Here is a 23,754-nt window from a genome sequence, read left to right as displayed (position 1 = left end):
GAAACGGTTGGGGTACACAACGCAAGTGCATGTTTCTGGCTTTCTCTTTGAGACATTAAAAGGGTATTGAAAAGCATATCCGATTCAATCTAGAACCAAAACTGTATTAAATAGGGAACGTGTAAGAAAAACAGAAACTCATATAAAGCAAAGCTACAACCTCTCAAGTGTTCCAGTTTCCACTTTGCCAATAACTGTATCTAGATCCCATATGCTTTCTATGTCTTTCTAAAGGTGCCAAAAGCCATGCAGATACGCCCTTAACCTTCATAACAGAACCTGATTCCTTTATAAAAGCTGCTGCCATTTTTAGGTAGTTCTCTCTCATTGCAACAAAACACATAAAATTAGCAAGCTATTTCAGCCTTTGAATTAGAACGGGGGAAAGAATCTTTCCTTTTAGCTGAGATTCCATTTCCATCAGAGTAAAAATCTAGGTTGTGACTTATTTGAAGAGGAGTCCTGTGCAGTGCTCCAAAATGCGCTTTCAGCCAGCAGTCTGCCAGGCGTCCTTACTTAGCTGCCGAGTGTTTCTGGCCTCCCTTTCTGAGCACCGAGGAAAAGGATACTCTCCATGCCCAGCTTTATTTTTAAACTCATGGCCCTATTCCTGGAGGCCTCTGCTGCCCTACCTGGCCTGAGAGACAGTCAGGCCCTGCTCTGTCACATGCACCCAAGTCACACTGAATAGGGGACTTGCTCTGCTTGTCTATCCAGAAGCCGGCTGCTGTTAGGGACAGGGCAGGGCGGTGGGAAGGGGAAGGAGCTGCCTGGGAGAGTCTTGTCTCTGATGAAGGCCCCATCCAGAGGCAGGTAAATTTCCCCCTGGGGAACTGGTACCTGGAGGCCTGGGGGAACAGGGCCTGCACATCCCTCCTTTCTGCTTTCTCCTTTCTCCCCTCATCCCAATCTGAAGTTGATTTTAAGTTGGATGGTGGTGACAGGAAGGGGTCCAAAGGGAGCAGGGTCCCTGTGTGTCCTCACAGCCTGTGGGTGCTGGATCAGGCTGATAAGCACATCGCTGGGAGGGTTGTTTTTTTGGGTTTTTTTTTAGGGAGGGTTTTTTAAGGCCAGTCCTTCCTCCCACCTTTGCTGAGTCAAAGGCTGCAATGTTTAATGTTTTCTTTGGGCGCAGGGACCGGGATTTTTCCAGGTTTTTTTCCACAGGCATGAAGGAGTTTGTGTAGAGCCAGAAGGGGCGTACTTCTAGTGGGTGTAGGGTGTATTCATGGTGCACACGAGCATTTGTGGGCTCAAGAAGACGAGTTAACTTTATAACCTCAGCTATCATAGTCACCGGATTGTCCCAGTGGCTGGGAGGGGTGTCATTGGTTAGGTAAGGCGCCAGGGCTGCGTTTTAACCCCTGGGTTGGTGGCTATCTGTGCGTGTGGAGGGAGGTGTGGCATCAGTGCTCCTGGGATGGGGAGGGCGCGGCAAGAGTGTGGGGTGGCGGGGTGGCTGGCTGTGAGGGGGGGTATTGACACAAGGAAGGGGGTGCCCTGCTGTGTCGCTGGCACCTCGGGGTCTCCACGCGGCGGGGGTGGGGAGGAGAGGGCGGGGTCTCCACTTGGTGCGGGGGTGGGGGGTGGTGGGGGGTGGAGTCTCCACGCGGTGCGGGGGGGAGGGGATTGGCGTTGGCGCCGGAGGTGGCCCTGGGTTGGTAGTTGGCTGCTGTCGCCTTGACCTACCTGAGCAGACGGAGTCCGCCCACAGCCCATTAGCAGGAGGGCAGGAGCTGTGAGGCCAGGGCTACCCTAGGATCCCTGCAACTGCCACCGGTGGGGGAAAGCCGACTGCCTAAGAGTGAGCTGTGTTGGGGACAGGGAGGGAGGGAGGGCCTCCAGGTTCGCAGACAAACTTGTTTGAGGCAACTATAACGGGAGGAACTCCAGAGAGAGCATGTACTTTATTTATTTGTTTGTTTGTTTGTTTATTTATTTACAAATGGGAAAACAGAGTTCTCTGGGAAAGAGTCACTTCTCCAAGTCACACTCCATTCAGTGGCAGAACCGGGACTAGAAACCGGGTCTGGCTTACCAAGGTTTTTAAGCACACTGTCCTCACCAAAGTGGAGATGAATAATAATACAAGTAATTAGTATTATAAAAGATTAGGTTTTGGAAATATGGATGGTGCATTCAGGACCATGACTATGATTTAGTGCCAGGAAAACCCAGCCACTCTGTCCTCCTGGTGGAGCTCCTCCTCCTTCATTCATCAACCACTCAGGGGGCAGTTATCTGTGGCAGGCTCTCAGCAGGGGACTGGGGGATAGAGACAGACAGGAACCAGCCCTCCAACTCCAGCAGAAGACACAATTCCCCAGACACCAGGACCTGACCCAGGCGGAGGAAACGCAATGGGCACCTGATACAGGGCTCTGTGCAAACTCGGAGGAAATTCTGGCTGACTGGGGGGAAACTCAGGGAGGGAGCGGCATCTGACCTGATCTCAGAGCCGGCCATTTGGAACTGGGCAGTGCATTCCAGGTAGGAAGGTTCAGTATGAGCAACCAAACTCCAGGTGAGTGTGAGGAATGAGGAAGGTTTGCTTTGCCTAGAACACAGGGATAAGCTCACAATTATGGAGGGCAAAGTTGGGGTGTCGGTAGTGGGGAGCTTTGGGGGGATTCCAAGCAGAGAATGACAATGCAATGGGTGCGGAGGGTCACCTGGTTGGAAGGTGAACCCTCAGCTAGAGTGAAGATGTTGGGCCAGGGATCCCTGCAGCTCCGAGCGTCTGTGAATGAGCCAGTCTGGGAGCACAAGGCTTCACGGAGCCATCTCAGTGTAGCCGGGCTGTGGATGAAAAATGCCGCTGGAGTGGGAAAGGGTCCAAATTGAACTGGGAGACTGTTGGGCTCTAGGGGTAGCTTGTGATGGTGTTTCTGACTTCCATAGCATTCTTGGGAGTAGTTTGTGAAAAAGTGCTCTTGGTATTCCTGTAACATAGGTGGCCTCACGGACAGGAGCAGCAGTTAATCAGCCTGTCTCTCTCTGTGCGTCGGGCAGTTACTTTCTTTGATGCATCCCCAGGGACCAACATGGAGCTATAACCAGGGCAGCCTGTTTCGGCAGTTGAAAGGGGAAATTGGCTGTACAAAGATTACAGACCTACCTTCCTGCCATTCTTTATTATAAACTAGTCAAACAATTCTGTGCAGATGAACTGTTCAAAAGAAGTATTTTTACTTTAAAGGTCAGACACACAGTGCAGTAGAGGACTTTATAAATGCACCTTTAATTGGTTCTGTGTCATCACTTATGAAACACTACATTACATACTTGTACGTGAATGAAATGGGTAGGAGGATCCAGGAGGAACCAGGTAAATCAAATTACCTAAACCAGACACCTTATAGGCACTTCCCTAAGGTCTATAATGCCTGAGTCTGGGCAAGGCTCTATTGTCATCCCTCACTGGTTCCACATATGAATGTTTAGAAACTTTGCACGTTCTTATATGAAATATATATTTTGTGTGTTTTGTGGCTTCTCTATCTGATGGGGTATTTGGGAAGAGGGACAAGATGAAATATAGCAATTCCTTTGGTGAATGATGTTAATCAGGTATAAAACAGAAGCATGCAGTCTGGAATAAGAAGACAGACCTGGAACTGAAATCTAATTCTGTCACTCACTACCTGTGTGACTTTGGGTGTAACACTTAACTCATCTGAGTCTCCGATTCTTCACCTGTAAAATGGTGGTCATAACAATCAGCTGACAGTTGTAGCAGCGTGTGAGAAGGGCTGCAGAAATGTCAGCAATGGAGGCCGTATAGCGTGCATGGGGAGAAGCAGTCAGGATAGGAGCCTGACCTTGGAGGTAGGCTAATCTGAGTCCAGGTGTGGGTTCTGCTCTTTTCCACTGTGTGATTTTGGATGAGTTCCTGAACTGCTGTGCACATCAGGAAATGATTATATCTATTTTGTGATGTTGATTTGAGGATTACACCTAGCACAGTTTCTGGAAAATAGAATGAGAGAATGTTACAGGTGTAAGGGACCTTAGAAGGCCTCATTACCCTAATGCCCCCTCCGCACAACCCTGCCATGGAAATTTTATTTTTATCAACTCTGACTGTGCTTAAATATTCCCAGTGACAGAACCTGCTATCCACACAAGGTACTCCATTTCATTATTGAATCATCTTCAAGGAAAGAAAATATTATTGACATGGCTTAAAACTGCCTTTGTGTAACTTCCACATATTGGTTCTCTTCTATGCTCTATTTTAAAAAAAAAGTATTGGTCTTTAATATATATATATATATATATATATATATATATATATATATTTAATTTTGAGGTAAGTGTAGATTCATATGCAGTTGTAAGAAATAATACAGAGAGATTCATTGACCCTTGTCCAGTTTCCTCAATAGTAACAACTTGCAGAATTGCAATACAAAATCACAACCAGGAGATTGACATTGACCCAATGGAGATGCAGTACATTTCCATCACCACTAGAATCTCTCATGTTGCCTTTTTTATAGCCACACCCACTTCCCTCTCATCCCTGGTGATCACTTTTTGTTCTCTATTTCTATAATTTTGTCATTTCGAAAATGTTATACAAACAGAATCATACATTATGTAACCTTTATCATTGGCTTTTTTTCACTCAGCATAGTTCTCTGGAGATTAATCCAGGTCCTTGAAGGTATCAATAGTTTGTTCTTTTTTGTTTCTTAGTAGTAGTATTCCAGAGTATGGCTGCACCACAATTTGTGTAACCACTCACCTATTGAAGGTCATCTAGGTTTTTTCCAGTTTGGGGCTATTATGAATAAGCTGCTGTAAATATTTGTGTGAAGATGAGTCTTCATTGTCTTCAGTCTCTGGGGTAAATGGCTAGGGGTGCAGTTTCTGGATCATTTGGGAGAAGGCCTGGGGAGGGCAGGAGCAGGGTGAAGGGGATTAACAGGGGTCAAAAAGGGGACATCTGTAATACTTTCAACAATAAAGATTTAAAAAAAAAGAAACTGATGGACTTCTTCCAGAGTGACTGTACCATTTTATATTCTCACCAGCAATTAGTGAGTGACCCAGTAATCCTGCATCCTTGCCAGCATTTCGTGGCCAATATTTTTTACTTGAGCTATTGTGATAGGTGTGTAGAGTTACCTCACCATGGTTCTCATCTGCATTCCCATAACGGCTGGTGATGTGTAACATGACTTACCTGACATATGTGTCTTCTTTGATAAAATGTGCCTTTGTGTATATTGCTTAAGTTCTAATTATATTCTTTGCTTTCTTATTCCTGAGTTTCGAGAGTTCATTATATGATCTCCATATGAGTCCTTTCTTGGATATATGATTTGTAAATATTTTCTCCCACTCCGTAGTTTGTCTTTTTGTCCATTTCACAGATCTTTTGCAGTGCAAAAGTTTTAAATTTTGAGCACATCCAATTGTCAGTCTTTCCTTTTATGGATAGTACTTTTGGTACCAAGTCTAAGAACTCTGTGCTGACCCTAGATCCTGAGAATTTCCTCCTGTGTGGTTTTTGTTTATGCTTTATAGTTTTACATTTAAGTTTATGATCCATTTTGAATCATTTTTTGTATAAGGTGTGAGACTTAGTTTGAGGTTCGCACCCCCCTCCCCAGTGAAAGTCCAATTGCTGCAGAAAAATGATGTGTTAAAAATCTTTTGGAAAATAGTATGTAACCTTGGGCAAGGCAAATTACCTGCCTGATCCTGTTTCCTCTGTCTTACAAGTGAGGGGGTTGCATTCGGACTAGGTAAGTGTCATTCAGGATCCATTCCTGAAAGTGGAAGGTCTGGGGTGGCAAGAGCCTCAGGAGCAGGAACAGTAAGGAGCAGATGGGCTCCCCCTGACTTCATCCAGGGCAGGGCTGCTTTTCATGTTTAGGTTTTTGAGGGTCTCTCTGATGATTGATTTGATAAAGGCCCCACTGCTAAAACCAAGCTTGAAGAGCACCGAGTCAGGGAATATCTGAAGTGTCTTTCCAACTGTTCGGTGTCAGAAATCACTTTCCCTTTAATGTTAGCCTTCAGGCTCTTCTCTCTGTTTCTTGAGAATGTACTTATATGAAATGTTTTCCTTGTTATCCTGTCATCCCTCTTTATAAATATGACAGGCTTCATGAAATCAATGAAATTACATTTCATAAACCAGTTTACAAGGTATATGTCGGAATTTAAAATGTGTTAAATATATTAACATTTTGCAGTGGAATCATCAATTCTAAAGAATTACCGTGGCTGAAAGAGAGGATTAGGAACTAAAATCACATGTAAGCCATGGACCCATCTTTCAACCTTTACAAACAGCCGGCCCTCTCCTACCATACACCTGCCTACCTCTTGCCAGTTCACAAAGCACTTGCAATAGCTTTCAGCCAGTTCATGAAAGGTTATTTGCAACAGCCTGTCTTAGGCTTTCTTATGCTTGCCTTCAAAGTGACGAAACTGAGATTCAGACAATTTGGATGACTTTCCCAAAGTAATAGAACTAGCAAGTAAAAGACCTAAGACAAGAGCGCATATTTTTAACACCTCGTCTAGTTATTCTCCCATATATATATTTTAATCCTCACTCAAGGATATTTTTTCCATTGCTTTTTAGAGAGAGTGGAAATGAGGGATAGAGTAAGGGAGAGAGAAAGAGAGAGAAAGAGGGAGAGAGAAACATTGAAACATCGATGTGAAAGAGACAAATTGAGTCGTTGCCTCCTGCATGAGCAGCTACTGGGGTAGGGGTTCAAACTTGCAACTCAGGTATGTGCCATTGACTGGGAATCAAACCCACCACCCTTGGGTGCATGGGCTGAAACTCTAACCACTGAGCCCCACTGGCCAGGGCTCTCCTTTATATTTTATAATGTAAAGATTTCAGTGGGTATTTTCAAAAAGTTGGCATTTTCTATGGTCACTTTAAAAAATGTAAAATGGGTTAATAACAAATGAACTTAAATAGTTGTAGTTTTTTTTTTTAAATTAAAGAGAGTTAATTGAGATAGTGCATTTGAAAAAAAAAAGGTTACACTACAAAGTGCTGTTTAAATGATGGTTATTATTGTGAGCTTGGCTAGGTCTCTGCATTCTAGCAGGCAGCTGTGTGTGCTTGCTGATTCCTATTCATTGGAAATGTGTTTGTTTATATCATAGTATATTATCTATTTTTCCTTTTAGTACCCACGTGGCCACATTGGGAACTGCCATATTAATAAGGCTCAAACATATTTGACAGGGTGGTTAGACTTAATGATTTCCATAAAGTTGTTTTTAATAGTTATTTTTCAACAGATGGACAGTTTATATGGGCCACGTTCATGTGCCAGTGTGATGATTGAAGTTTTCAACAGATGGCATACAAATACTTGGGAAAACACCCTCCCAATATTAACGGCTGTAAAAAAGACTTTGAGAGTGCCAGGAAAATAATGGTTTGTCTTCTGAGTCCTTAGCTGATGCTATTATGATTATAATTTTGATGATTTGGAAGTTTCCCTTTCTGGCACTTGGATTTATTTTGTAAACGAGTGTACACATCTACGTTAGATGATGAGGAACACTTTGCTGTCAATTAGATGTTCAACATGGATTTCACGTTAAATCTCCTTTTGATTTTTGAACGATGTTCGTAACTTCCTCTTGTTGAGTCATTAGACTTCTGTGCCATAGATAGAAATGTTAACCTTCCATAAAAATAAACTTAAAGAGACATATGTTCTTTCTGAAAGGTATTGATTTACAAGGAAAAAAAATCTGGTCAAACTTAGACTTTTCAGACATGTTCATCATTATGATGAGTTCCCCAACCTTCCAAATTACCCCACTTCAACGCTGACCACCTTGTACTGGTTCTGGAATCAATAAGTGAAGAATCAGACAGTAAGCAGGGCAATGGGGGGAGGGAGAAATCTTGGTCATTGTGTTGTCACAATGACAAAGGGCATTCACTGTTATGCAGTGGGTAGAGGCCAGCGTGCCTAGACAGGCACAGCATAGTTTGGCACAAGGGGTAAATATCCTGTATCCTATTAGATGCCTGAATATCTGACTGGACACTCATCCAAGCCTAGAACCTATGTCTGCTTAAATTAACTCAAGAGTAAGTTTTGCAATACAGTATTTTTTTTTTGCACAGAATATTAGTAGCTGCCCGTACCTCTTTGATTTTATTATGCTGCTATATGAAAGACTTCTCATCGTCTGCTTTTCAATCCTAACTTTTTCATGCTCAGAAAGTGCAAGAACATAGGTACTTTATTATGTCTTTTTGTGTAGCTATTTACATAGTAAAACAGATATTGATATAAATGTCCTTCCTGTTTCTATTCCAAACATGGCATCATATTAATGTTTTTGATAATTTTGTCTGTAGGTAAATAGTATTATCTGTAAATTTTTGGACTTAAAGAGAATTATAAGATGCTTATTATAACAAAGGGGCCCTGGGGTTGATCAGGAAGCAAAGCATTGCAACAGACAATTAAACAATAGCAGACAAAGTCTTTCTCCTCTTGTCCACTTGTGCACACATAGTTTGGTGTTAGAATCATTCAAAGAAGCAGACCAGGGCATGAGTGTAAGTCTTTTATATATATATATATATATATTTATTGATTTTTTTACAGAGAGGAAGGGAGAGGGATAGAGAGTTAGAAACATGGACCAGCCGCCTCCTTCACACCTCCTACTGGGGATGTGCCCGCAACCAAGGTACATGCCCTTGACTGGAATCTAACCCGGGACCTTTCAGTCCGCAGGCCAACGCTCTATCCACTGAGCCAAACCGGTCTGGCCGTGAGTCTAAGTCTTTAATAAGGAGTGTGATCCCAATAAATTCTGTCTCCCATCGCTTCTATGGAAGTCTTAAACTGATTTTCTTTGGTCAAGTCATGTTGGCTAGATTTTCTTTATGTCTGTCATTACAGATGGCGGTGAGTGACTTTAGTTTGACCTACCCTGGCAACCCCCAGCCAGGGGACTTGATTGAAGTGTTTCGTCCTGGCTATCAGCACTGGGCCCTGTACTTGGGTGATGGTTACGTTATCAACTTAACACCTCTGGGTAAGGTTTGTTCCCAGCAGCTCCTGGGAGCTTTATAGTTTGTTGTTTATTTGTTTTTTATTACCAGAAAAAATATCATAAAATTAAATAAACTAAAATATAGAAAGCAGGTGATGTAGCTGATCTAGGTTTAGGGAAGAACATTTTAAGACCAAAGTGGCATTGAAGAAATCACAAAGGCCAATTCACATTGAAATGTAAACCTTCTGGTTAAAAAAATAAAAACACAATTAAAAAGTAAATAATCAGCCGGGAAAAATATTTGGCACAAACATGACAAGAGTCACTGTTTTTTATATAGCATACAGATTAATTATCTCAATTCCTTTAACATCTATTTATAGATTACTCATATGTGTCAAATGCTATTCTAGATGCTGGATATACATAAACCAGTCCCTGCATGGTGTAGTTTATATTCTAGAGGAGTTGGGGAGGGGGGGGGGGAGGGAGGGAGAGAGAGAGAGAGAGAGAGAGAGAGAGAGAGAGAGAGAACAGAGTGCAATGTTAGAATAAAGATAAGTAAAGGTAAATAATAGGAAGTGGTAGGGGACAGGGGTACTGTGATTGTAAGTGAGGTGGTTGGGAACATCTCATGAGAAGTGACGTTTCTGAACTTGAAGGGGAGAAAACTGAGCAGATTATATTTGAGAAAAGAGTATTTCAGGCCAAGTGGACAGCAAACCCCCCAATATCCCAAAAAACAATTAGGTGAAGAGTTATGAACAATTTGCAGAAGGAGGAAGCAACAGCTAACACCCATCTTTAAAGGTTTTAACTTTTTAGTCATCTAAGAATTGTCAAATAAAATGACAGATTTTATGCCTATCACATTAGCACAGGTTAAAAATGGCAACAATCATTGTTGATAAAGGTATAATGAAATGAAAACAAAGATATTGCTGATATAAATATAAGTTGATAAGCTAATTCACGAAAAAAATTTAATGAGATGTGCTAAGAGTCTTAAAAGAGTTCCTATGCTCTTACCCTATAATTGTACTTCTATGAACCTGTTCATGGGAAATATCTAAAAGAGATAAATGTAACACTTCTGTATAAGGGTGTTCATGTCTATCTCACTTATAATGGTTTAAAAAAAATAGACAATGACTTAACATTCAATAGGAAAATGGTTAAACAAATTACTATTTAGCCACAAAATATTAGGCATCTGTGTTTTGGCAGGATTCTTTAGTTGCAAGTAACAGAAATAAAACTCAAATTAGCTTAAACAAAAAGATAACTCATTGTTTCACTAAGGGAAACTACAGAAAGAGTAGAGATGGTGCTGGCCCCAGGGCTGCCTACAATGAGAGGTTTGAACACTATTAAGACTCTGTCTAACATCTGTAATTTTTTCTATTTGTTGTCCTCATTCTCCCAGGCTTTGTCTCTCTAAGGAGTGGAACTGATGACCATCAGCATCCTTAGACTCTCATTCTTATAATCTGGTGACCCAACAGAAGAGATAGCTAATCCTTGTCTGTTGCAGTTAGAAGAATCATGGAGAATGACTCTAATTCATACAGTGGGCATCCCATACCCATTGCTGGACCATCACTATGCCTAGGACAATGGGATGCTCGTTGGCCTACATAGAGTTTTTTCCAGAAAGAAAGAGCAGTGAAGGGATGAGGTGCTAAGTAGCCAAAAACTATCCTATCTAATAATAGAGAAACATGGTAATTAGCTGTACCTCCGCTACCCTTCCCATTGGCTAATCAGGGTGATATGCAAATTAACTGCCAACCAAGATGGTGGCCGGCAGCCAGGCAGCTTGAAGCGAACAGGAGGCTTGCTTGCTTCAGTGACGGAGGAAGCCAACGTTCCCCGCCTGCCACTGCCGGCCTCTGAGCTTGCAGTTTAAGAAACATTGTTACAAATATAGAAACTAAACAAAACTCCAGAAACCTTCTTTTAGCCAGCCAGGCCTCAGAGCTGGAGTTGAAACAGTGTTTCGATTATAGAACCCAAACAAACCAGATACCTGGTTTCAGCAGCCGAGGTCTCAGAGCTGGAGCTGAGCCTCAGAGAGAAAGCTGGCTCTCAGTTCCAGTGACAGCCATAGAAGGTAAATAAATCCAAGAATAAAAAAAAAAGAACAAAAGGAGAGGTTTGGAGCTTCAGTCGCCCGCCAGCCTGAAAACGGCCCTCAGCCCCTCACCCAGACTGGCCAGGCACCCCAGTGGGGACCCCCACCCTGAAGGGGGTGTGACCAGCTGCAAACAGCCATCATCCCCTCACCCAGGCTGGCCAGGCACCCAAGTGGGACCCCCACCCTGATCCAGGACACCCTTCAGGGTAAACCAGCCGGCCCCACCTGTGTACCAGGCCTCTATCCTATATAGTAAAAGGGTAATATACCTCCCAGCACTGGAATCAGCGGAGCCCTGAGGCCTCCTGAACCTGGGATCAGCAGAGCCACAAGGCCTCATGTCCTGGGATCAGCGGAGCCACGAGGCCTCTCAGCAATGGGATCAGCGGAGCGGCGAGGCCTCCTGGCCCCTGGAGCAGCGTGACAGGGGGCAGAGCCCAAACCCCCTGATCACCCTGGGGCTCTGTGTGTGACAGGGGGCAGGGCCACAACCTCCCTATCTGCCCTTCTCTGTTCATGACAGGGGAAGGTGCCCCAACCCCCTGATCGGCCCTGCTCTGTGCCTGATAGGGGGGAGCTCCCCAAACCCCCGAACAGCCCTGCTCTGTGTGTGACAGGGTGCGGTGCCCCAACTCCCCCCATGGGCCCTGCTCTGTGTGTGACGGGGTGGAACCGCAACCTCCCCATTGGCCCTGCCCTGAGTGTGATGGAGGGAGTGCCCCAACCCGATGATCGGCCCTGCTCTGTGGGTGACAGGGGGCTTCACCACAACCCCCTGATCCGCCCTGCTCTGTGTGTGACAGGGGGCGGTGCCCCAACTCCCCTGTTGGCCCTACTCTATGAGTGACAGGGGGGAGCTCCCCAACCCTCTGATCAGCCCTGCTCTGTGGGTGACAGGGGGTGGCGCCCCAACCCCCTGATCGGCCCTGCTCTGAGTGTGACAGGGTACGGAGCCCCAATCCTCCTGATGGGCCCTGCTCTGTGTGTGACAGGGGGTGGCGCCCCAACCCCCCAAATCGGCCCTGCTCTGAGCCCGACCAGGGGCTGCACCTAGGGATTGGGCCTGCCCTCTGCCACCCGGGAGCGGGCCTAAGCCAGCACGTCGTTATCTCCCGAGGGGTCCCAGACTGTGAGAGGGCACAAATGAGGCTGAGGGACAGCCCCCCTCTGCCAGTGCACAAATTTTTGTGCACTGGGCCTCTAGTCTATATAATAAAAGGCTAATATGCAAATCGACTGAACGATAGAACAACTGGTCACTGTGATGCACACTGGCCACCAGGGGGCAAACGCTCAATGCAGGAGCTGCCCCTTGGTAGTCAGTGCGCTCCCGCAGTGGGTGCGCTGCTCAACCAGAAGCCCTGAGCCGGGCTCACAGCTGGCTAGCACAGCAGCAGTGATGGGAGCCTCTCCCACCTCCATGGCAGTGCTAAGGATGTCCAGTTGGACATCCCCCAAGAGAGCACAGGTCAGGCTGTGAGACCACCCCTCAGTGCACAAAATTCGTGCACTGGGCCTCTAGTAGCCACTATAAAAGCCATTAAAAAGATCATATTTATGGACATGTTTAATTGTATGAGAGATGATCCTCACATAATATTTATTTGAAAATTCTAGATTAAAATGTAACATGTAATATAAAACCCAATTTGCAAAACACACACACACATTATATATATATACACACACACACACAGATACACACACCCATGAATACACACAGATACATGCACCTTTATATTGTGTTAAAAAAGACTTACGTACATAAAAATAATAGCAATTATTTCTAGGTGGCAGGATGGTGGAATATTTATATTTACATGTTTATGCTGTATTTTCTGCATTTTCTACATGTTTATAAATGAGCACAAATTAATTTATTAGGAAAAATATATGCAGATAAACAACCTGTTGTATTTTTTCCTTAAAAATACCTTTAAACAAAAGTGTTGATATGGCTAAATCTTACTTTCTTGAAGTAGTTTTTGCGATATTTTGAGATAGTTGCTTTTTGTTCCAGAATATTGAAAATAGAAATGGCAAATAAAATCACATTTATGATACAGAGCTGCTAGTTTCTGCAGAGCTTGGGGATTAGCACTTAGCAACTTTTTATGTTATTCCTGCAATGTTCACATCTGGGAAATAATATGGTGCTGTTTCTTTATTGTCATGTCATAAGTTTCATATTGATGTGGTCCAAACACTGAGCAATGATTATGTAGACTGAAATTCAATTCCCATTTATGTTGTCAACTGCTCATGTGATATTTTGCAAGTCAATTTAGCTCTCCAAGCATCAATCTCCTCATCTGCAAATTGATTACATCAGACTAGTAAAAAAAAGTTTTATAATTCTGTGTAAGATTTGGAAATGCTGCTCCAATGAATAGGAGCTTGGTAGATAGAAAAAAAGGAGGAGCAGGAAAGAAAGTTTGCTTTCAGTCATTACTAAAAGGAAAAGTGTCTAAGCACTGGTTGTACAGACCTTCCCTCTCATGATTTATTGGAACAATAGCCAAGCATAGCATCTTGGACAGATGGAGAGGGACTGGAGTCTCGCGGGAGAGCTGAACGCTGAGGAATTGCCTGTCCAGCCTCGGACACTGACTCTGACAGGCCGGGATACAAATGTCTCTGGCAGTCTAGGCAAATGCTAACCCATAGAGGCAGTTAAGACATAGTGACAGGGCATGAGGCCTTATAACAGGTGGGTAAGCCACAGCCTGAGGCCACATATAGCAGACAGTGCATACTAGGTCAGGTTCAGGTTCAGGCCTTAGTTTCTTGGCCAAAGAAACTGACAAAACAAAAGCAGTAACTCCAGCTGACCCCAGTTCACCCATCAGAGGAATGGGGTAACTGCAAGTTTTAAATTGGACCCATAACTCATACTTGAAAGAATAAGTGTAAAATTGAGGTAAGGATAAGGAATGCCGCTTAGACACACTACTAATTATAATGCACTACTGCTCAAGCCCAACAATATTAGCTGGGAAGGGTTCACATGTTGAAAAAGAGCCCGCTTTACAGAAAACATGGGCAATGGTCCTATCTGAACTATGTCAGAGACAGGGACCAAGATCTCTAATAATGCTACCAAGTGATAGAGAATTTATTACTCAAGAAGGGGTACAGTTTTCTTACCCAATATACTCTTGGGGAGATGTAAATTTTCCAAAGTCGTCTTGCATTCTCACTCATACATTATTGAATAAGTGTGTTGTTAAATTACAATGAGTGCTTAGGCTGGTAAGTTAAGTGATTTCTGGTTTGATGATACATTTGGAACAGGGATGGGTTCAGTTATCCCAGCACTTTCAAAGTCTTTAGATGGCATGGAAGTTCACTGGGCAGAGTCACTGCAGCTTGCTAACCAGAATTCTCCTTATAGAGGGTGGCATTCCTGCATCATTTACAAGCGCCAAGTCTGTATTCAGCAGAAAGGCCCTGGTGAAGATGCAGCTCTTGAAGGATGTTGCAGGCAATGACACATATAGAATAAACAATAAATATGATGAAACATACCCCCCACTTCCCATGGAAGAAGTCATGCAACGGTCAGAGTTTGTTATTGGACAGGAGGTGGAGTATGACGTACTGGTCAACAACTGTGAGCATTTTGTGACTTTGCTTCGCTATGGAGAAGGAGTTTCAGAGCAGGTGAGTTTTCTTTAAGAGATAAGGAGTTTCTTACATAGGGGAAAAAAGGTAACTATTGATTATGAGAAGGTTCCCAGGCCTCATACAAAATGACAAGAACACTGAAGGACCAAGCAGGGAATTGAGTTGTCCAAGATCACGCAGCAAGTTAATAACCAAACATGGATATTATAAATTTGGGGTAGAAGGGACTTGAAGCAGAATCAAGACCATAACTTTCTGTTTGTTTATTGCCTTTTGTCTTTTAGTATCCACCCCCCTTCCCCATTACCCCACCATGCAGCAGTCTTAAATCAGTAAGCTTATATACTGAAAATAATATGCTGAAAAGATTGTTGACTTTTTTGAGTGGAAGTTAATTTACCAAAAACAGATGGTAATTCTAATATTCTTTTTCATTAGCTGACAGAGGCCAACTGATGACATATCTTGGTGGATTTGTAAATGTTTTCTATCTCTTTGTAATGCTAATTTCAAAGAGATTTGTGCTTTTAAATAGATTCTTTGATTCATAGAGCTTTTGGATTATTTTTAATGGAGTAATTGACCTTATTTTTTTTTTTTATTGTTTAAAGTATCACATATGTCTCCTTTCCCAGCTATTCAGGGCAAGCTCCCACCGCCCCAGTGCCTGTGTCCATTGGTTATGCTAATATGCATGCATACAAGTTCTTTGGTTTATCTCTAACCACCCCCCTGCCCTCTCTCTGAGGTTGGATGGTCTGTTCAGTGCTACTTTGTCTCTGAATCTATTTTTGTTCATCAGTTTATGTTGATCATTATATCCCATATCTGAGTGAGATCATGTGATATTTATCTTTCTCTGACTGGTTTATTTCACTTGGCATAATGCTCTCCAGTTCCATCCATGCTGTTGCAAATGGTAAAAGTTCCTTCTTTTTTATAACAGCGTAGTATTCCATTGTGTAGATGTACCACAGTTTCCTAATCCACTCATCTGTTGATGGGCACTTAGGCTGTTTCCAAATCTTAGCTATTGGAAATTGTGTTGCTATGAACATAGGGGTGCATATATCCTTTTTGATTGGTGTTTCTGGTTTTTTGGGATAGAGTCCTAGAAGTGGGATTACTGAGTTAAATGGGAGTTCCATTTTTAACTTTTTGAGGAAACTCCATCTGTTTTCCACAGTGGCTGCATCAGTCTGCATTCCCACCAGCAGTGAACAAGGGCTCCTTTTTCTCCTCATCCTCGCCACACTTGTTATCTGTTGATTTGTTGATGATGGCCATTCTGACAGGTGTGAGATGGTACCTCATTGTTGTTTTGGTTTGCATCTCTCGGATGATTAGTGACTTTGAGCATGTTTTCATATGTCTCTTGGCCTTCTGTATGTCCTCTTTTGAAAAGTGTCTATTTAGGTCCTTTGGCCATTTTTTGATTGGATTTTTTATCTTTTTTTTTTTTGCTAAGTTGTATGAGTTCCCTGTAAATTTTGAAGTTTAAACCCTTATCTGAAATAGCATTGGCAAATATGTTCTCTCATGCAGTGGGCTCTCTTGTTGTTTTGTTGATGGTTTCTTAGAAAACCCCAAAGACTCCATCAAAAACCTACTAGACTCAATAAATGAATGAATTCAGCAATGTAGCAGGATAGAAAATTAACACCCAGAAATCTATGGCTTTCTTATATACCAATAATGAACTCACAGCAAGAGAAACTAAAGAAAACAGGCCCATTTACCATTGCACCAAAAAAATTAAGGTACCTAGGAATAAACTTAACTAAAGAGGTAAAATACCTGTACTCAGAAAACTACAGGACATTGAAAAAAAGATAGAGGAAGACATAAACAAATGGAAGAACATATTGTGTTCATGGATTGATAGAATCAACATCATTAAAATGTCCATACTACCCAAAGCAATTTATACCTTCAATACAATCCCCATTAAAATACCAAGGGCATATTTCACAGATCTAGAACAAACTCTCCAAAAATTCATCTAGAATAAAAAAGACCCCAAATAGCCACAGCAATCCTGAGAGAGAAGAACAAAGTTGGAGGAATCACAATATAAGATATCAAGCTATATTACCAAGCCACAGTTCTCAAGACCTTATTTTTAAAGTAGCTAACAACTTTGTCATTTACCTCCACTATTTTTTAGTATGGCAGCTTTCCAACTAAAAGTATGCTTGATTCAATTGCTTTTTCTACCTATCATCCCACCAACTCAATTCCATCACTGATATTTTAGCCTAAAGATTTTTTAAAGTGTAGAGAATCCTCTATAATAAAGAGGTGATATGCAAATTAACCCTCACACCTTCACAAGATGGCTGCCTATGACCAGGCCGGCGGGGGGATGGGGGGAGGGGAGGGGGGCAGTTGGGTAAGACCAGACTGGCAGGGGGGAAGTAAGAGATGATCAGGCTGGCAGGGGGGGTCAGTTAGGGGTGACCAGGCTGGTGGGGAGGGGTGCAGTTGGGGGTGACCAGGTTGGCAGGGGGAGTAGTTGGGGACTATTAGGCTGGCAGCGGGGCAGTGAGGGGCAACTAGGCTGGTGAGGGGGCAGTTGGGAGTGACCAGGCCAGCAGTGGGGGGCAGTTAGGGGTGACCAGGCAGGCAGGCAGGTGAGTGATTAGGAGCCAGCAGTCCAGGATTGTGAGAGGGATGTCTGACTGCCGGTTTAGGCCCGATCTCCAGGATCTGCCTAAACTGGCGGTCAGACATCCCCCAAGGTGTCCCAGATTGAAAAGGGTGCAAGCTGGGCTGAGAGGACCCCCCATGCATGAATTTCGTGCACTGGGCTTCTAGTGAATACATAAAGGCTTCCAGTATCTTGCAATGGTGGGACAGTTATATAAACATCTATTCTAAGGAAGGAGGTTAAAATTCTTCTGATGGAAACTGAGGAAAATGGGAGGTGAAAAATAAGGATACATTTGTTTTCATTAGGACATGATTTAATTGGAAATTCATTTTTATTTAGAAAATACATTAACGTAATGAATGTACTACTCACATGGAACAATAAATTTTCTGAGCTAGAACACAGAGTATATATACACAAATCACCTTTCATACCCACAATCAAGACCCATAAAAATCAATCATCCCTTAACAATCAGTAGAACTCTTCTCTAACAAGTTCTGATGAAGATGGTACAGTGACAACCTTAAGAACCCACCTTAGCTTTGGAATTCTGCTGACCTGAGATAGAACTCCATTTTTATCACTTACCTGGGTGACTTGGGGCTCATTGTTTATCAGTTTCTTAATTTATAAATTGAGGTTGTTTTGTAAATTATAGGAGATATTTGAAATATCTTAGCATTCTGTATTATTTTATTATTTTTCCTATCACCATGTATCCCCTCTATGCCCTCTTCCACCTGCTCCACCCCTCCCCCCTCGCAATCACCACATTATTGTCCATGTCCATGGGTTCTCTCTCTCTTTTTTTTCTTTCTTAGCATTCTGTATTGCTTATCATCCATCCTAAGGAATGCTGGATATTATTAATTGCACTATTTAGGAATTTTATAGATTTTTGTTGGCATTCTTTAGTAAAATATCTGCTGATCTAACAGGAAATACAACACTTGAATTATTTTTGTTATTGTCAATAATTAATAGTATTATTACTAGTAATAGCTAGTATTAGATTAAAGTTTTGGATCCCCTTAAGGCTTATGGGTCTTGACATTAGAACAGTTTTCTTGGGGAATGGCTGTGTATTTCCTCCAATTAAAAACAACAACATTGTAGATGCACTTTAAAAAGATGAGAAAGGTAGATAGGATATGGCCCTAGTTTTTTCTAATTTGTACTTTTCTGTATTTTTTTAAAAAAATTAATAGGCTCTATTTTTTAGAGCAGTTTTAGGTTCACAGCAAAATTGAGCAGAAAGGATAGAGTCCTTATATCTCCCCACCCATCACACATACATAGCCTTCCCCACCATCAACCCCCCACATCAGTGTGGTATATGTGTCACAAACGATGAGCCACCATTTGTACATTATTATCCACCAAAGTCTATAGTGACAGAAAGCAGAATGTGTCACCCCCAAATATATAACTTTGGCATAAAGATTATTTTGAGCTGAAGGCATTGAGAAGAAGCAGATACACAAAAATCCCTTTCCCCTATTTGCCTAAAAGCAAGACATAAATTTTCACAGGTGTCCCTCCTCCTCTCTCTAGTAGGAAGGACAAAACTTAATCACTGGGACAACCTGTGGTTAAGGTAAGATATTTTTCAGCCTGGAGGGGGCATCAGAGGAATCTGTATGACAAACTTTACTGACAAGCCACTATTTACCATTAGTTTCTCATGAGTTGACTTTCCTACAGTTAGGCTTCTCCTTGGAAGCCTAAAACTGCTTTCCTTTGTCCTATCATGTATCTACAAATGTCTGCTCTTTTTTGAAAATGCTATATAAGACTTGAATTCTTAGCCACATCTTTGAGTTACCCTTCTCTAAGGTTCTCATGTATATATGAGATGTATATGTCAATAAACTGCATTTTTCTCTTGTCTTTTATAACCTGTCTTTTATTACAGTGGCTCATCTGAGAACCAAAGATGGGTAAAGAAAACATTTTTCCTCCTATAAAAATAGTTTACATTAGGGTTCTCTCTTCCTGTTCTCTCTTCTACAGAATTTGGCAAATTATGTCATTAGAGTATCATACAGAATACTTTCCCTGTCCTAAAGTTTTCTGTGCTCTAGGCCTATTCACCCCTCCTCTACTTAAACTTCTGGTCACCACTGATCTTTTTACTGTTAAAATATGCATTTAAAATTCTTTCATGTCTTTTCATAGTTTGAGAGCTTATTTCTTTTCATCACTAAGTAATATTCCATTATCTGGATGTATATTCACCTACTGAAGGGCATTTTGGTTGCTTCCAAGTTTGGGCAACAATGAATAAAGCTGCTAAATAGCTTTTGTGTGGATGTCTTTGTCAGCTTGGGCCGCTGTAACAAAATACCGTAGTCTGGGTTGTTTAAACAAGACCTTTATTTCTTAGAGTTCTGGAGGCTTTTGCAAGTTTTTGTGTGGGTATAAATTTTCAACTCCTCTGGGTAAATACCAAGGAGCATGATTGCTGGGTTGTCTGGTAAGAATATGTTTAGGTTTGTAAGAAACCACCAAATTGCCTTCTGAAGTGGCTGTGCCATTTTTCATTCCACATTCTCACCAGCACCTCGTATTGTCAGTGTTTTGGAATTTAGTCATTCTAATAGGTGCAGTGTGGTATCTCATCTTAATTTGCCGTGGCATGAATCCGTATGATGCTCAACATCTTTTCATATGCTTATTATCATCTGCATATCATATTTGGTGATGTGTCATTTGAGATCATTTGCCCGTTTTTAATTGGGTTGCTTCCTTGTTTCCTTATTGAGTTTTAAGAGTTCATTGCATATTTTGGATAAGACTCTTTATCAGATTTGTCTTTTGCCAAAGTTTTCTCCCAGTCTGTGGCTTTTCTTTTCTATATTTTTAAAAATTTCGGATATCAACATTTCTCGCTGTTGTGCCGGAACAACTAATAAAATGTGTGTGTTTCTGTGGGAGATGGAAGACCCTTGAATAGGCCTGGACAAGGAGACACACAGCACAGCCTGACTGTGCCGCACTGCCCAGTACCGCAGCCTGAGGGTCCCCGGGAAGAGGCTACTCAATCAAGTCCGCAGCCATCTGGGATCCAGCTACCGTGTGTCTGACACAGCGCTCCAGACTCAGCTAAGGTTTCACTGGGCAAGTACAGATCCTCCGAATGAGGCCTTCACTGTGGCCCACAGACAGAGAGCCTTATAAGGCTGATGTTTGCTGAGTCAGGTTTGGTGATTTTATAATCAATCCTAAGTAAGCCATAAAGTAAAAGCTCTTGTTCATGTGGTTCCCCGAGAGCAGCCCTTGAGGTTATAACCTCACAGGTCAGATCCCATTACATGCAACTCCAAGGGATTGTTCAGATTCCATGGGATTTTGCCATCTAGGCTGCAACTTGAAATAAGCGTTTGGGATTTGGGAAAACGCGTGCACGGACGGAAGTGGCTTTAGTATTATTGTGTCTGGCCTGTGCAATCTTTGGTTTCGGATCAACTTGCCTGTCCCCTCCCCAGGCCTCTTAGGTTTATGGGATTTCCCTCACATCTCGTGTTTCTAAGCGGCTGAAGAATAGCCAGTGAGTTAAGTCTGCATCTAGCTGGGCCACCCCCTACCTACAGGACCTTGAGTGTTTCCAGGGCTGGACCCCACGGCCATTTGACACCTCTGTTTAAAGACACCGAAGGCACCTTTCTGCTTTTGCATTGTCTGCCACGTTTTCCTGTATTAAACCTTCAGGGGAGCTCAGCATCTGCCTGGGATTGCAGGAAGGTTGGGCTTGATTTATCTTTGATTATTGATATTGTCTTGTGTCTTGTATCTCTCCCTGCCCCTTTTTGCAACCCAGGTGCTATGTGGGTAGCTGTAAGCTTCTGGCACTCTCCTGGGAAATAACTTAGGTAGCGACTAATTAAAAATTACAAATAAAATAAATAAACCAAACAAACAAAATTAGAATTATAAACTAAAATATGATTTGTCTGTTGTTTGCCAGTGCCATTCTCCCTGGCAATTGGGGAAGGTGGCAGATCAGGGGGTTACTATCTTAGGCCTTGTCCCTGCAGCCCACCAGATGGTGACAGGAAGGGTCTATCATTGCACTCCTTTCTTGGCCAGGGCTCTTTCTACCCATTCCCAGCAGGGAGGCCCAGTTAGGGAGGCAGCCTGTGTCAGTAACATGGGGGTGGCAGGCTCACGGGATGGGTGTGGGAGGCCTGGGGCCAGACAGAGGGCATGCGCAAATGTGAGCTGAGTCAGGCTTTCCAGCATTGGGGCAGGTCTCCAGAGTCACTCGGGGAAAATGTTTTGCTTTGTCTGGGAGCCTGATTCTTAAATTCTAGAGAACACCTGTTGTTTCCAGAATACCTGATACGGAAGTTTCTGGATGTGACCGTTGGGTCATAAAATTGTACTCAAACCCATGCAGATGGAAGGCAATACCAGTCAATTACCATGAAAACCATGAATATTCATTAGATCCCTCATGATGATGATTAATACCCTTAAAGCTATAACTGTCTGAACTCTTTTATGGACAATTGAGCTTGAGAATGGTTTATTTTAGTTTGTCTACATGGGAAATTAATTTTTGACATGATAATTAACATTACTATTGATTTCTTTTCAAGTTTATCAGAATACAAATGGTATCTACCAAATAAGAGCTTACAGATATTTAGCTCAGATCACATCCCTGAATTATTTTGCTAACAGACATTCTTAAGTCAGGGAAAATACCCCCCCCCCCCCCCACACACACACACACACTATTCACCATGGTATAGATCCAACCAAACCAGTGTGTGTTTATGGTGAACACGGTGTAAAAGGTGAACACAGTGTTCAAGAGTCAACCTATAGCTAAGTCTGGCCTTATGACCTTGAGCAAATCGCTTTTAACTTCTCAAATTTTGCAAAACATGAGTAATGATTGGTAAGGATTGTGATAATGGGTTCATTAATGGTTAGGGGCTCTAAATATATATATATATACCTATGTGTGTTTATCTATATCTTTGTCATAATTATAAAAATTACAAATTCCATCTTCATACAAAATTTAAATTTTGCAATGAGCTTTAAATTTATTCATTGTACATTAAGATGGGTCTTCAGTTTAAGAAGCAACCAAAGCCTGACCAGGATGGCCAAGTGGTTGAGCATCGACCTATGAACCAGGAGGTCACGGTTCAATTCCCAGTCAGGGCACATGCCCGGGTTGTGGGCTTGATTCCCAGTGGGGGGTTTGTAGGAGGCAGTCAATAGATGATTCTCTCTCATCACTGATGTTTCTATCTTTCTCTTCCTCTCTCTTCCTCTCTGGAAATCAATAAAAATATATTTTTTAAAAAAGAAGAAACCTAAAGCTTGGATTTAGGATACTGAGATGCCTTTAGAATAAAACGTGTTTTTGTTTGCTTGTCGTTTCTTTTTAGGCCAACAGAGCAATAAGCACCATTGGGTTTGTGACAGCTGCTGCTGGAGCCTTCTCATTCCTGGGCTTGTTTTCAAAAAGACAAAGAGTGAAATACTATTAACAATTTACTGAAGAGATATTGGGACTGAAGAAATCTGTGAGGCGGGGGGTGGGGGGGGGTGGGGGGGGGGAGAAGGGGAGGTGGGGGGAGGAGAGGAAACACCCTGGGATGAATACTTATATTCAATGCATCATTATTGTATCAAACTCCACTGCTGGATGGCGGGCTCTTTAATAAATTGCTTACTGATATTATCTCATCATTGAGCTAAGGAAATTTTTCTTCCTACTAGCATAGATTTTTCTGTGGCAGTTTGGACAAGAATCAGTAACCTTTTTAGTGATTCAGCAGAGGATCTTAACAAAATCACATTATATTTTATCTTATACTATAAATACTAGAGGCCCGGTGCACAAAAATCTGTGCACTCGGGGGGGTGGGGAGGGGGGTCCCCCAGCCCAGCCTGTGCCCTCTCGCAGTCTGGGACCCCTCGGGAGATAACGACCTGCTGGCTTAGGCCTGCTCCTGGGTGGCAGAGGGCAGGCCCAATCCCTAGGTGCAGCCCCTGGTCGGGCTCAGAGCATGGCCGATTAGGGAGTTGGGGCGCCGCCTCGTCATGCACAGAGCAGGGCAGATCGGGAGGTTGCGATGCCAACCTCAGTCACGCTCAGGGTAGGGCTGATTGGGGAGTTGGGGCGCCACCCCCTGTCACTCACAGAGCAGGGCCGATCAGGGGGTTGGGGCACCGCCCCCTGTCACTCACAGAGCAGGGCCAATCAGGGGGTTGGGGCGCTGCCCCCTGTCACTTACAGAGCAGGCCGATCAGGGGGTTGGGGCGCTGCCCCCTGTCACTCACAGAGTAGGGCTGA

General features: G+C 42.9%; 1 protein-coding gene across 4 annotated transcripts in view; it reads left to right on the top strand.

Moving 5' to 3' along the window:
* Nucleotides 1-752: 752 nt before the first annotated feature.
* The window catches only part of PLAAT1 (phospholipase A and acyltransferase 1), a 64,017-nt gene continuing 41,015 nt past the window's right edge, over nucleotides 753-23,754 (top strand). The window contains exons 1-4 of one of the 4 annotated variants that reach the window (XM_070406560.1): nucleotides 753-813; nucleotides 8,919-9,054; nucleotides 14,547-14,815; nucleotides 22,844-22,984. In XM_070406560.1, coding sequence (XP_070262661.1) covers nucleotides 8,919-9,054; nucleotides 14,547-14,815; nucleotides 22,844-22,945 — 507 coding nt within the window. In that variant the 5' untranslated portion in view covers nucleotides 753-813 and the 3' untranslated portion in view covers nucleotides 22,946-22,984. Of the gene's footprint in view, nucleotides 814-1,271; nucleotides 1,337-2,353; nucleotides 2,525-8,918; nucleotides 9,055-14,546; nucleotides 14,816-22,843; nucleotides 22,985-23,754 lie in introns of those variants that run through there. The other 3 variants (XM_070406562.1, XM_070406561.1, XR_011470314.1) reach the window with 3 other exon arrangements.

This window comes from Myotis yumanensis, unplaced genomic scaffold, assembly GCF_028538775.1.
Source record: "Myotis yumanensis isolate MYYU_CA2020_CCGP unplaced genomic scaffold, mMyoYum1.0.hap1 SCAF_2, whole genome shotgun sequence".
Taxonomy (NCBI): Eukaryota; Metazoa; Chordata; class Mammalia; order Chiroptera; family Vespertilionidae; genus Myotis; species Myotis yumanensis.
This window is presented reverse-complemented; position numbering and strand designations above follow the sequence as displayed.